The following is a 13,052-nucleotide window of genomic DNA, read 5'->3' on the forward strand; positions in this document are numbered from 1 at the left end:
ATGAAGGAGTGGGGTCCTGTTTTAACTTTTAACTCCTTCCTGCTCCTCTCTCTCTCTCTCTCTCTCTCTCCCTAACCGCCTGCTAACTCTCATTGGTTCTGTGATGATACTTCTTAAGGGCTTGCATGTTATTATTGATAGGGGGAAAAAATGTCATATTCATTCATATAGAAAACACACTACAAGAATGAACTCATTGCTACATTTAGATGAGACAAGTTTTGTTACTTTTTATTTATATCTTTTTCTTTGCCATTAAAAAAAGATGTAATGGCAAAAGAAATGATGAAGAGAGAAAGCTTTAAAGGTGATTTTTCGTGATCCTTAGCTTTTTTTTCACACCTAATAAGTGTTTGGACTTGATTTTTTTATTTAGTTTTATTATTATTATTACAATTGAGAGCTACTTGAAAGCGAGTTCTTTTGACACATCATATCATAAACATTTTAACCTAAAGATTAGAATAATATTCCACTCTGTATTTATTCACAGCTCTGAGATGGATTTGTTTGGTGTTATCTCCTTTGTTGATAGGTCAACATCCATTCCCTATCATCACCTAACTAAAATCATGCCATCTTAAGATTCTTTTCTACTTATAAACTCATATGATACGCACCTTATCATCAATCACTTGCAACTTATTAATCTCATTTATGTTTGTATATATTTAAAATCCTAAATCCATCTTTTGCTGCAGTTTTTGTTTAATTTTTTTTGGCTTAATTCTTTAAGCGTTGTGTCTTCTGAGTAATTAACTGCTAATCTTTCAAATGACCAGAGAGAGAGAGAGAGAGAGAGAGTTATACTATACAGAAAAATGCATATCCAATGCAAACTAATGAAAGAGTAGTAGTACTAGTATTGCAAAATAGTCAAGTAATAAAACTAATAAAAACAGTTTAACTCAAAAAGGGAGACGATTTCAATTTATTATATATAAAATGAATGAGTATGACCTACATTATTATTATTAAGAAATGAAGTAGTATGCTGATAAAGAACAGACACAGAAACACTAAAAAAAGGGGGAGACTTTTCGGAAATGTACCCAATCTATAACACAAAGAGGTAGAACCAAATATTCCTTCATGATGCCTTTTTATAGGTAACATACCAATTCCTACCAATGATTGGTCTTGGAGCCCAAAATATAAAGTCTCTCATAATTTATAACCTATGTTCTTCACATAAAAAATGTCTTAGTGAAGGGTTTTTACTTTTATATTTTGAGCTAAACAGTACCTCTGTCTTCACAGCGAGCTAGGTAATTGGTTTAGATCAAACTGATTCTAGAATTTTAATTATTTTTTCATTGATCATACTAAGTCATTGCTTGTTATCTAAGCAAAATATATATCTTCTTTTTTTCTTTTGGCCTTACTGCTTGGTTAGACCATTGTTGCAATGGACAATGACATTTAGCAGTTTTTTTTTTGGCATTTTGTTACATTCTTGATTGGTGAATGTCAAATTCAAAGGTCAAAGAAAGCAGAGAGATGACTCAAACAATCTATAATTCTATATAGATGTTGAGTAAGGGAAGGCAATGACAATTCCGACATTTTCAGTCTCTAACGTTATGGACCTCGGCAAATATAGTATTAGGTTGTCTGACCTTATTTAAAGAATAATAACTGTCCATCTACTTGAACTAAAAAAATGTAGCTTAATATAAAACGATGATATGAATAAAAAAAATTATAGAAGACATTTCCACTACGAATATTTAAATTTATCATATTGGTGATACTGCATGTACAATCATTTTTGTAACTAAGTCCAGTTTTTGTTTTTCTACGCTTCTGCAACATAGAAATTTTTTATGGAGAGCACAAAAACTTATCGATATAGTTCTATGCTCCGAAATTTCTGTGTTGTACCAAAAAATTTATGTGTTGTATGTATTTTATTGGTTGGGTGTCAATGTTTTGCGCATGTAGTCCTTCAAAAGATGATGATAATAAAAAAAGGATGAGGATGAGAAAAAAGGAGAAAAAGAAGAAGGGCGTGATGACTTGGTAAAACTTGGTTTAAAAAACGTTTGGGTATCTAGCTTTATTGTTACCATATTATGTTTCTAGAGAAGAATATGACTATTTACTCCTTAACTTTGTCCATGCTCTAAACAGGCCATAGACAAATTCACAATACCAAGGCTGAGATGAGAAAGATATATGCTGTTATTGTTTAAAATTCATGTTGTATGTGAATATTGATCATTTGTAAATAATGTATATGGATCATCATGCACCTCTAAGATTACCTCATTAAAACAGACTATTAAGTGCTTTCCTATTAGGTAGAGTTAGTCGCATGAATTAAAACAGTGTTACTGAATTATATTGGAACGTGTCTTGAAGACAAATTATTATAATATATAGTAGAGTAGCTTATTGTAAACGAAATAATAATAAAAAAGTAAACCTTCAAAAGGCCTATATTACAATTAGAGTGAAGTTTTATTATCCATGGAAGTTAGCCAACTAAGTTACGTGAAAGGATTTCTTAACCAGCCATATAAGCCATACTAAACACAGACTCCTACATGTTGTTTCAGGGAACAAGTGATTGTGGCAACTTCATGGTTTTAAGAGTGCAAATACAACATTATCAAATACAACTTTTAAGTGGAAGGGAAACATATAATCAACAAGATACTCAGAAACAGAGGGCAAAGAGAAGAAAGAAGAAACAGACAGAGAGAAAACTCTTAAGAAAAGATACTGCTAATGGTATTTGAACGTCAATGTCTCTTGGTTGTATAACACACCATAACGGTAATCCCTCAAACATGAATCGTTCCAGATTTCCAAATTTTTTTGTCCCTCTTTTTTCTGGTCTTAATGAAAGGCTAATTAAGATTCTCTGCACAGAGCTGAGAGTAAAAATTCCATACTATAACCTTGTCTTTGCAAAGAAGTGATCAAAGGCCTACCCCTAATGTCTATGATAATTGTTGGTCCGTCACAAAAGTTCTAACGATTCCAAACAATAAATAAGCTAAACCGGAGCATAAACTCATGAATCTTGTAAGCTACCTGCAAATGTGCCTATGCAATTTATATTTAAATGAAAACTAGCTATAACAAAGCATTCAGCAGAATCTCATTCATACTTAAAATGTGGATCTACATGAGTGTATCTCCTCATAAGCTCAATCATGGATGTGGTAAAATTTGCCAAGATGAAGCATTCTTCTTCAGACTTAGCTTCAGAAACAACCCCATGAATGATCAACTTCTTGAGATTCGGGCATCGCTTAAGCAACCCCTCAACCCAGTGGGAGAAAAGACTATTAATCACAGTCCAGCCGAGCTCTAAGACAAGGACATTCTCGAGACAGGAAGAGCCTTGCAAACCATAGTGAAGTGCTCCATCTCTTACATCATAACTCAAAGATAAATGGCTCAGCTGCGGAAAGCATGTGGCAATAGTTTCTACGTCTACAACCTCATCCTCATCGTCAAACATGACATCCCAGAGTCGAAGCCTCTTCAAATTGGATGATTTTGAAATCATCTGGTAGAATTTCGGCCATATGATTGTGAAGTTGCTGATATCTACGATCTCAAGATTTTCAACTGTCTCGCCAATATCAAGATGGATAACACTAACATCATCGATCTTAAAATGCTTCAAGGTCCCCTTACCAATCAATTCAAACACCTCAAGGGCACAATCTTTCAAGTGCAGGCACTCAATACCATCGGCCTCTAATATAAACTTGTCCAAACTGATTGCTTCTACATACACACTCTTGAGAGTTGAACTGCTGAGCTCAACCGTTACCTGAGCATCAGACATTGCAATTTCCGGGTTGACGAGTTCCAAAGCCTCAATCTTGGGGCAGGCGGACACCAAGAGATTAAGATCCAAGGCAGATATACTGACATAACTCAATGAGAGCGATTTCAAACAAGGGAACCTCTGATAATTAGGCTCCACCCCAGAGATGGAATTATGAGCGAGATCTAGTATTTCCAGCTTGTGTCTGCCACAGAGTTCAAGAATGTTAACATTAGGTGTAGTCTTTACATTATAATACAAGTGCCTCAGGGTTTCCCGGGTGTACATGAGCCAAGCAATAACAGTGGAGGCGGAGAATTCGTCGACGTCTTCCATGAGAATAGAGAGTGCCTGCAATCCTGATGTCTGGAAGATGGTCTGTGTGATGAGAATCTCGAGGCGGCTGGTGGTCAAATCGCGGTAGAGAGGCCAATCATTGGAGCTGAAGGAGAGGGTGTGGAGATGCTTGCAGCATGCTTGTCTCCATTTCTTGCAGGTGGCAGAGGCTATCACTACATCCCTTGCAGCCCTTAGGTGCGACAGTATGTTCCCAATCACTTCCACAGGAAGCTGATCCATTTAATTACACTCTCTTCACAACAATTTCAATCAGATACACATGGAATACGACAATTAACATTTAATCAGGGGATTGCGGAATTCAATTGAAGGAATTTGGACGGAAATCAAATAAAAACAAATAGAGGATTAAGCATTGTATGAGAATGGATAGATACCTGAAGGAGGGAAGAGGTGCGTGATTTGAGATTGTTGATTGCAGAAAAGAGAGGAAAGTCAAGATCCGAGAGAGAGAGAGAGAGGGGAACTAAGCACTAAGCAGTGAAGAATGAAAGAAGAGAACATAAATCATAATAGCGACATCATCTCAATTCTCATCTCACACTCCCAATTCCAATTTCCAATCCAATTTTTGTCTTGCTTTTATTTCACCCTCTTCTTAGAGACTAGAGACTCACCTTTTTTTCTAAAAAATATGAATATCATAACTCAACAAAATAAGAATCAATCAATAAAATTCTTAGTTTTCAAAACTACTATATTTTAGCTTTTTAATCCCACAAAATATAAGCAACCAAAATTTGTAGTTAAATAATATTAATCAATATTTCTTTTTTAATTTTAAAAAATTATTTTTTTGAGAATTATAATTTAAAATTAAGAATTTATAATTAAAATAGATAAAATAATTTTAAAAGTTTAATTGATATTGACTAAAAAAATTTGCTATCTAATATTACCTTTTTAATACTATAATATTTATATGCGTTCCATAAACTAAAAAAAACTAAGAATCAATCAATAAAATTCTTATTGTAAAAATAAACTTAGTTTAATCTAAATATTTCAAAAATGTTTTATTTTACTTTCTGTAAAAACTTTATTTTGGTATAAGTTTAAATATTTTGAAAAATATTTTATTTTAATCTGTAAAAACCATTAAAAATTAATTTCAGGAAGCTGAGGATAAAAGAAAAAATTGAACATAAATCAAATATTTTTAAGAAAGGTTTATATCTAAACTAAAAGAAAAAATGAATAAGGAAGAAAACCAATTTTGAGGAACAAAAAAATATTTAACATTTTAATTATAAAAAAAAAACCTTATATTGATTCTGTTTAATAATGTTCATCTCTGTTGTACTCGTAGACACTGCAATTGACTCTGTGACTTGCGAAACCAAATCACTGCATCTGCATCTGCATCTGCATCTGAATCTGCATCATCATCAATGGTTAACACCCATTTCCTCATTCTCTTTCTTCTACTCTTTCGCATTCTTCAGTCTCCATCTCCTTCCGTTGCAGCTTCGCCCTCTGATCACCGCTACCATATTGGGGAGCATCTCCCTTTTTTTGTCAACACAGTTGGACCCTTCAACAATCCCAGGTTCCTTCCTTCAATCCAAAATTCCAACTTTTCCCCATTTTTCTTAATCTTCATGCAATTCATTCATTATTAGCTCTCTTGCAGTGAGACATACGAATACTATGATTTGCCATTCTGTCAACCAGGTAATATAAGACACTCTTAGACTTAGGTTTTATTCTAATGATATTGAAAATGAAGTCAAATTGTCATTGGGACCACTTTGATTGTGACAAGTTTGTGTTTTTCGCAGAACCAATTGTGAGAAAGAAGGAGTCCCTTGGTGAAGTTCTCAAGGGGGACCGTTTGTGCAATGCTTTGTATGAATTCAAGTTCAGGGAGAACAAAACTGATGAGACATTGTGCCAAAAATGGATTAATGTTGATGAGGTTGCAAGCTTCAAGGAAGCTATTAACCGTGACTACTACTTCCAGTTTTACTTGGATGACCTTCCATTTTGGGGGTTTATTGGGAAGCTTGAGGAGGATAGCTGGAGTCCTGCTGGGGGAGGGACAAAGTATTACCTTTTTACGCATGTTCAATTTGATGTTCTTTTCAATGGAGACCAAGTCATAGAAGTGAATGCATTTGGTGATCCGAATCGCGCCATTGATATAAGTAATGATGTTGATGTTGATGTTAAGTTCACTTATTCAGTTACCTGGAATGCAACTGCACTGCATTTTGAGAACAGGATGGACAGATACTCAAGAACTTCTTTGCTGCCGGTGTATCGTCAAGTTCATTGGTTCTCATTCATTAACTCAACCATCATCATTTTGCTCTTGGTTGGTTTACTCGCCTTTCTATATACACGGCAGCTGAAGAGTGATCTGAAAAAGTATTTTTCTTCCTTAATCATGATCCTATAAGAAAAATAACATTTTTCTGGGAGTTACATTTGTTTCTTATCCTAATGTTTTTCACTTGCAATTAGGTTTTCTAATGCGAATGAAGAAGACAAGGAGGTTGGATGGAAATCCATCCATGCCGATGCATTCAGACATCCTCCAAACTCATCCTTACTTTTTGCTCTTGTGGGAATTGGAACCCAGTTGCTAATCTTGTAAGCTACTAATGTCTTTGAGGTGCATCTCAGGCCTCTCCCCAAAAGTCAATTATTCATTTTCTAGTCTTTACTCGGCATTGTCAATTCGTCATGGCCGTAATATTTGAAGTTTGTGATACATAGATTCATCAAAACTAAATCCGCTAACTCTTAACTTTGCTCCTTTTTTTGTAATACAAACTAATGTCAATTTCTTCTGCAGGCTTTTTGTCTTGCTATTTCTAGGATTTATTGGAACCCTCTATCCATACAGTCGTGGAGGACTGTTGAATTACCTTGTCCTGCTATATGCTCTTTCGACTGTTTTTGCTGGGTACTCATCAGCATCCTTCTACAGCCAGTTTGTTGGAAATGGATGGGTAATCCTACACGCAATTAACATGGAAAATAAATGATGTCTCATTATATTTTTCTATCAACATCCTATGCCTGTTGTGTGACTTGATTATGATTCCAGGAAAGGAGTGTTAGTTTAGCAGCGATTCTTTACACTGGACCAGTTTTTGTCATAGCCTCTATCCTCAACATTATTGCAATATCTTATGGTGCCACAACTGCTCTCCCATTCGGCTCCATTATTGTGATTCTTGTTATATTCATAGTCCTTGCTATCCCCTTGCTCATGTTTGGTGGAGTTGTTGGATACCGCTTTAGAATTGAGTTTCAAGGCCCTTCTTCGGCAAAGAGATATCCTAGGGAGATTCAACAGCTTGCTTGGTATAGGAGAACACCATTTCAAATGTTTATCGGTGGTCTTGTGCCCTTTAGTGCAATTGTCCTGCAGTTACATCAGGTGTATGCTAGTATGTGGGGCTACAAAATATACACACTTTCTAGCATTTTGTTCGTCACATTTATCACTGCCATTGTGATAATTGCATTTGTCAATATTGGCTTGACATACATTCAATTATCTGTGGAAGACCATGAATGGTGGTGGAGGTGAGTTATTTTGCTGACAAAAATACTTTCTGCTTGCTTTTGTCCAATCCCCCCCCCCCCCCCCCCCTTTTCTCTTGGTTTTGTGCGTTGGGCAATCTTTGATCTTTGATAACCATGAAAGCATGCTAACTGAAATCAATGTGGTGATGGTTGAGTTTAGATGTAAGATATATGCATGTACTTTATTCTCATTGTCTAAGTTTCATTCTAATCTCATTACTCTCTCAGGAATTGGGCTGCCTTGTTTCTTTCCAGTTTCCTTGTTCACTTGTGATTTGATTAGCCTTTTGTTTCTTGCTTTTTTCAGTTCTTCTCTTTAATTATGCTTCTTTTTCTCGTTAGAAAATATATAAATAAATAAATGGTTTATTTCATTAGGCACCCTTGGATGAGGCTTTGTCATTAAAATACTTTATTTGGTGGTTGCAGATCTGTGTTGTGTGGCGGCTCAACAGCCATTTTCATGTTTGGATATTGCATCTACTTCTATGTGAGATCAAATATGAGTGGATTCTTGCAGCTATCCTTCTTTTTTGGCTACAATACATGTTTTTGCTATGCTTTCTTCCTAATATTTGCCTCCATTAGCTTCCGAGTTTCGTTGCTATTTGTTCGCCATATATACCATGCTGTTAAGAGAGAGTGAGACATGTTCCTGTCGTCTAGTCACCTACCTCAGAACCACAAAGGGACTGCCCCCCAGAAAGTGAAATATACTTAGCTTGTTTTAAGGGTGTTCCTTCATTGATTTCTTTAACAAGGACATTTGTCCTGAAAGTGTATCTTCAAACTTATTTTTGTAATCAAATTGAAAACAAATACAGGCAAATCAAGCTAGATTAAATCAAATTTCAGACCACACCAAACTAAGGCTTGCCATACTTCAGTCCGTTGAAACAAGAGAGAGTAATGATTACTGAGAAGCCCTTTTGCAAGTTGAAAACTTCCTTGGTCTCTTCTTTTGTCTCCATTTGTTTAAGGAGAAACATCTCCGCAGCCCCGCGAAATTTCATTGACCAAGTTAAATACCTTAGTTCAGTCTTGAAAATTATTTTCACTGTTTTCTTATTTTGTTATATATCTTTCTGAAAACAAAAACTACCTGAATAGTCTAAATAAATTCAATCATGCTTTTCGAAATTATTTATCATGTGAGAAAAGAATCTCTCTAATCTCAAGAACCAGTTTTCAGGGAGATAAAACTACACAATATTGTTGCTTTAAAACTGAAAGAGCGGTATTTACACTAGAAGAAAAAATAATAAAAAAAAAACTCCCACAACAAATACAAAACTTAGTACATGCACTAGATGCATGTGTGTGTATACACATCAGAGAGCAGAGGAAGTTCTTGATTTCTGAATCTTATCTTCCTCCGAAGGCGGCGACGGTGACATTGCCGCATGGTATGATGAGGAAGTTAGCTGTGCCAAAGCAGGAATAGCCCCACCTGCAGTTATTCCAGCAACATTCTTGTCAACTCAGCAACACAATAATCAATATTATAAGAACAAGACCACTCATCAGTACCCAAAGTTTGCATTATCAACACATCACGATAAGTACACTTGGACCATAAAAATATTCATTTTTCCACGTAACTAGCAAGAAGCTAATATTCAAGGGTACTGGTATCTTTATTTGTGGTTAAAATTTCATGAGATGTCCCACAAACTCAAATACTTATTCTAAAGTTTGTAAAAATTTTGATTAAATCCAGCCATGGGTTATAAAAGGGGTATCAATACTCTTATACAAACAGTTACCAATGGAAATTTCTAAATACATAAGAGATTCACCTGCCAGTCCTGCACAAGCTGAAGAGAACACTATCACAGGTGGTGCCTGAAATCAGAGAGGTTTCATTCAGTGTGATTATTAGCAATAAGTTTATGCTGACAAAAGAATGCAGGAAGCATTGACCTAGGAGTATTTTCTGCAGCGTAGTAAGTAAAAGCCCTATACCGTTTGAATGCTTATGAACTCAATTTCAGATACCCCAACTTACAAATGATGTCTAAGCACCAATATGGAAGAAAGGTCTATATTAAAGGAACTGCATTTTAGAACAAATAAGACTTTTTTCTTCAAAAGAGTCCTTTTACCAAAAAATAATCATGTTTGGGTAAAAACACTGAAAGAGATGCTAATCAAAAATAATAATTTTAGAGGGAGAGGGATCTAATGCCACTTAAGCTATGATTCATTGGCATATTTGGTATTTACTTTAAAGAGTACCTAAAATCTCCTCAATGAGAACAAATCAAAGCAACTATACCTTATATAATATATATTCATCAAGCAAGTATTTATGTATTAATTATAGAGGGAATAAATTGATACTCAGAAGAAGTTCTTCTATTTTAAGCATTATAATAGCATCATGATTATCAGAAAAATCATGGATAGAACATGAGAGAATCATCTGACTTGTTTGCAAAGCTTAAAGTGGCAAATGGAATTTATTCATTAATGGAGGAAGCAATGGTGTCTAGGTAACAAGGGCAGTTCCCTTGACACACTAGTTTGGTAAAATGCTTGTTTAAGGATCTAAGGCAAAAAGGGTTTCCATACCTGATAATAACTATTTTGAGGAACAAATGGTTCTCTTTTTTAAATCCAAAGATTTATAACCATCAATTTGCCGTTGATTTGGAGGAAAATAGAACAAAGGTTGAAATTACATACAAACTATCTAGACCGTTTTTTCCTGAAGGAAGAAAGTAAATCTCCTAGATCATAAACAAATAATGCTACACTCTTAGTTATTTAGTATGCTTAATCTAAGACATTAAAACTAGTAGAAGATGCATCCAAACATTGAAGATAAGGCAGAAGTATAAATGAACATAAGACCAAAAAAGAACTAAAGAAGGGGACAGAAAGCACAGAGAACTTACACCAACAAGAAAATGCACCCACATTGGTCCTTTGATGTGTCTCTGAACAACTGGCATAACTGCATTATAAATGGGAAAAAATAAACTTCAATAATGCTCTTGGCCATTAATATTAACATTAAAGCTTCATCTTTAGTTTGAAACATGGACATTGTCTGCAACTATGATTTACAAATCAATCAAAAACTATACATTCTCAATTTCTCATTCTTCTTGTTACTTAATGCCATAAGTCCCACAATTCAAGATTGAAGGCAGTGTATGTATCTCAGTTGTTTCAAAGAAGGTATTTAAAGCCTTTATATAAACAAAAGAAATCAGCTAAATTTATCAATGTTTCTAAGATTGATATCTTACCTACAATCAGGAGGGAGGGAATAGGTAAAATTTGAATTGTAACAAAATTCATAAAATTCTTAAAAAAAAAAAACCTATTGAGAGAAACTGAGATGCAGCAATAATGCAAGTCAAAGGAGAACAACAGAGATGAAATGAAATATTGTTCAGAGTAGGGCAATTTTTAAATTTTTTATTGCTTTTTAAAATGAGGTTGATCTGCCACCAGAAGAGGTGGTTGAGTCAGCATAGTGGGATCATCCCATATTTCAAGAGCAGATTACACTAACACCCTCTGCAGTTTGCTGAAATTCATTGTGACTCCCTTCTATTTGGCCAGATTACACTGGTGTTGTGTTAATTACAGGTTGTTTAGTGCCATGTTCTACAGAATACAAGCATGTATAACATACCCTAAAGCTCTGGAGTGATAGAGTACATTCTTGAGAGAAAGAGATGGGCCGGGTTGAATTTTGCCAAACTCTGGGAAGGGGAGTGTGATTTGCTCATATTTGAATCCCATTCATTAATCTACACACAATTCCACCAAACTGACTTGGTGGCTGTGATCAGGATCTTCAACCCCAGCAGAAATTTGACAAGCATAACTAAATTATGCCCCGCCAAGTTTTCAAATATGAATTACCCCTTAGAACAGCATACAAGGTACCATATCAAGCTGATACACGATATCATATATCCAAAATTCAACATGATGCATTTAAAGGGTACTAAAAATTACATACCATGGTTAAATCCATAAAATGCACTTGTAATGCCACCAACGGCAGAACCGATCTGCATTAAAGAAATAAAAATTAAGTATAAAAACCATCTAGAATAACTATCAAACCTCAAAATCCACAGGGGCAAAAATAATCGCAGTCTTAGATCCAATTCTCAGCCAAAAAATGGATCTAAAAGCTTGAATTTTGAGAAGAAAAAAGAAGTGAGGTGTGAAGAAACTAACCATAGAAAAGCTATCCCTGATGAGGGGCGGAATGGTCCAGCTACTGGTTTCCTACAACAAATTGAGACCAAAGCGAAAAATAGCAAAATTGAGAGAAAATTCGACGTGGGAAAATAGAGAAACTTAAATAAAAAGAAAAAAAAATACCATGTGCTTAGAAAGTGGGCCTGCGCAGTGATAGCAGCGAAGGTTTGTAGTGTTGTCGCCGCCATTGGAAGCTCTGGTCTTGTTGCTGTAGCTGTTGGGGCGTGCCGCCATGTTCGTGGATACCAGAATCACAAACTCTAGTTTTGGTTTAGAATTTGGATCAAAGCCACGTTGAAGAGTAGACACTAGAAACTTGAAACTTTAACAATAATATTATAATCAAATTAAATTAGGTTTAGGAATTAGGATCAAAATCTATTTAAAACCTTTCTTTCCCTTCCAAGTTCTATTGATCCGTATCTTTAAATGTGTTCGACGATCAACATAGAAAAGATAAGTTTTGTTATTTCAATCAAACCAAATTAAATTTTCTCTATTAATTATATTTTTTGGATGAAAAGTGTTAGGACCAGCAATTAACCATCAAATAATCATTAATAATGATTTTAATGGTATAAAATTGGTGTGAAATTTTATCTAATATTTTACTTTTCTTTTGTTAGTTATATACAAGACAAAATTTAATAAAGTGGTTAGCCTTTTAGACTTTTTTTTTTTAGAATTAAGCTCCATTATTTATCATGGAAAAATTAATAATAAATTGTAATGTATCTAAAAACAATACGTTTTTAAAACCATGTAAAGTGAGTCTGTGAAAAAATTTAATCATTAAATTAAAAGTTTATATGTTATAGATCATCTCTAAAATAATTATATATTGATTCAAAATTATTTGTTATATCTTTGATATATTTGAAAAAAAAAATTTTATCAAAAATAAAGAGACTTAAATCTATAACCTTTTAAATGAATATAGAGAGATTATATCATTTGAATTACAGTTCATTGTCTTGATATATTTGAAAGTTATTGTAATATATTTATTCAAAAATATATAAGATTTGATTGTTGATATTCGATTTTCATTAAAAAAATGTTTAATCTTTAATATATGTTATTGTGGTTCAATAGTTTAATAATTGAATCAATAAAATATAGGTGGATATTT

General features: G+C 34.2%; 3 protein-coding genes across 3 annotated transcripts; 1 reads left to right on the forward strand and 2 right to left on the reverse strand.

The window, feature by feature from the left end:
* Nucleotides 1-2,474: 2,474 nt before the first annotated feature.
* On the reverse strand, nt 2,475-4,724 carry LOC130967645 (F-box/LRR-repeat protein At1g67190). Its single transcript, XM_057892598.1, has 2 exons — nt 4,528-4,724; nt 2,475-4,382 (listed from the first exon to the last, which is right to left on the reverse strand). The coding sequence occupies exon 2, from the start codon at nt 4,367-4,369 to the stop codon at nt 3,110-3,112; it is 1,260 nt and encodes a 419-aa protein (XP_057748581.1). The 5' UTR covers nt 4,370-4,382; nt 4,528-4,724; the 3' UTR covers nt 2,475-3,109.
* A 736-nt stretch (nt 4,725-5,460) lies between these two features.
* LOC130970139 (transmembrane 9 superfamily member 5) lies at nt 5,461-8,539 on the forward strand. Its single transcript, XM_057896134.1, has 7 exons — nt 5,461-5,699; nt 5,784-5,824; nt 5,932-6,520; nt 6,617-6,745; nt 6,951-7,107; nt 7,206-7,690; nt 8,120-8,539. The coding sequence occupies exons 1-7, from the start codon at nt 5,542-5,544 to the stop codon at nt 8,334-8,336; spliced, it is 1,776 nt and encodes a 591-aa protein (XP_057752117.1). The 5' UTR covers nt 5,461-5,541; the 3' UTR covers nt 8,337-8,539.
* Nucleotides 8,540-8,772: 233 nt separating this feature from the next.
* LOC130970140 (uncharacterized) lies at nt 8,773-12,361 on the reverse strand. The gene is made up of 6 exons (XM_057896135.1): nt 12,044-12,361; nt 11,897-11,947; nt 11,673-11,724; nt 10,591-10,649; nt 9,490-9,535; nt 8,773-9,140 (listed from the first exon to the last, which is right to left on the reverse strand). Exons 1-6 carry the CDS (start codon nt 12,152-12,154, stop codon nt 9,022-9,024), a joined length of 438 nt encoding a protein of 145 aa, XP_057752118.1. The 5' UTR covers nt 12,155-12,361; the 3' UTR covers nt 8,773-9,021.
* Nucleotides 12,362-13,052: the final 691 nt, after the last annotated feature.

This window comes from Arachis stenosperma, chromosome 3 (assembly GCF_014773155.1).
Source record: "Arachis stenosperma cultivar V10309 chromosome 3, arast.V10309.gnm1.PFL2, whole genome shotgun sequence".
NCBI lineage: Eukaryota > Viridiplantae > Streptophyta > Magnoliopsida > Fabales > Fabaceae > Arachis > Arachis stenosperma.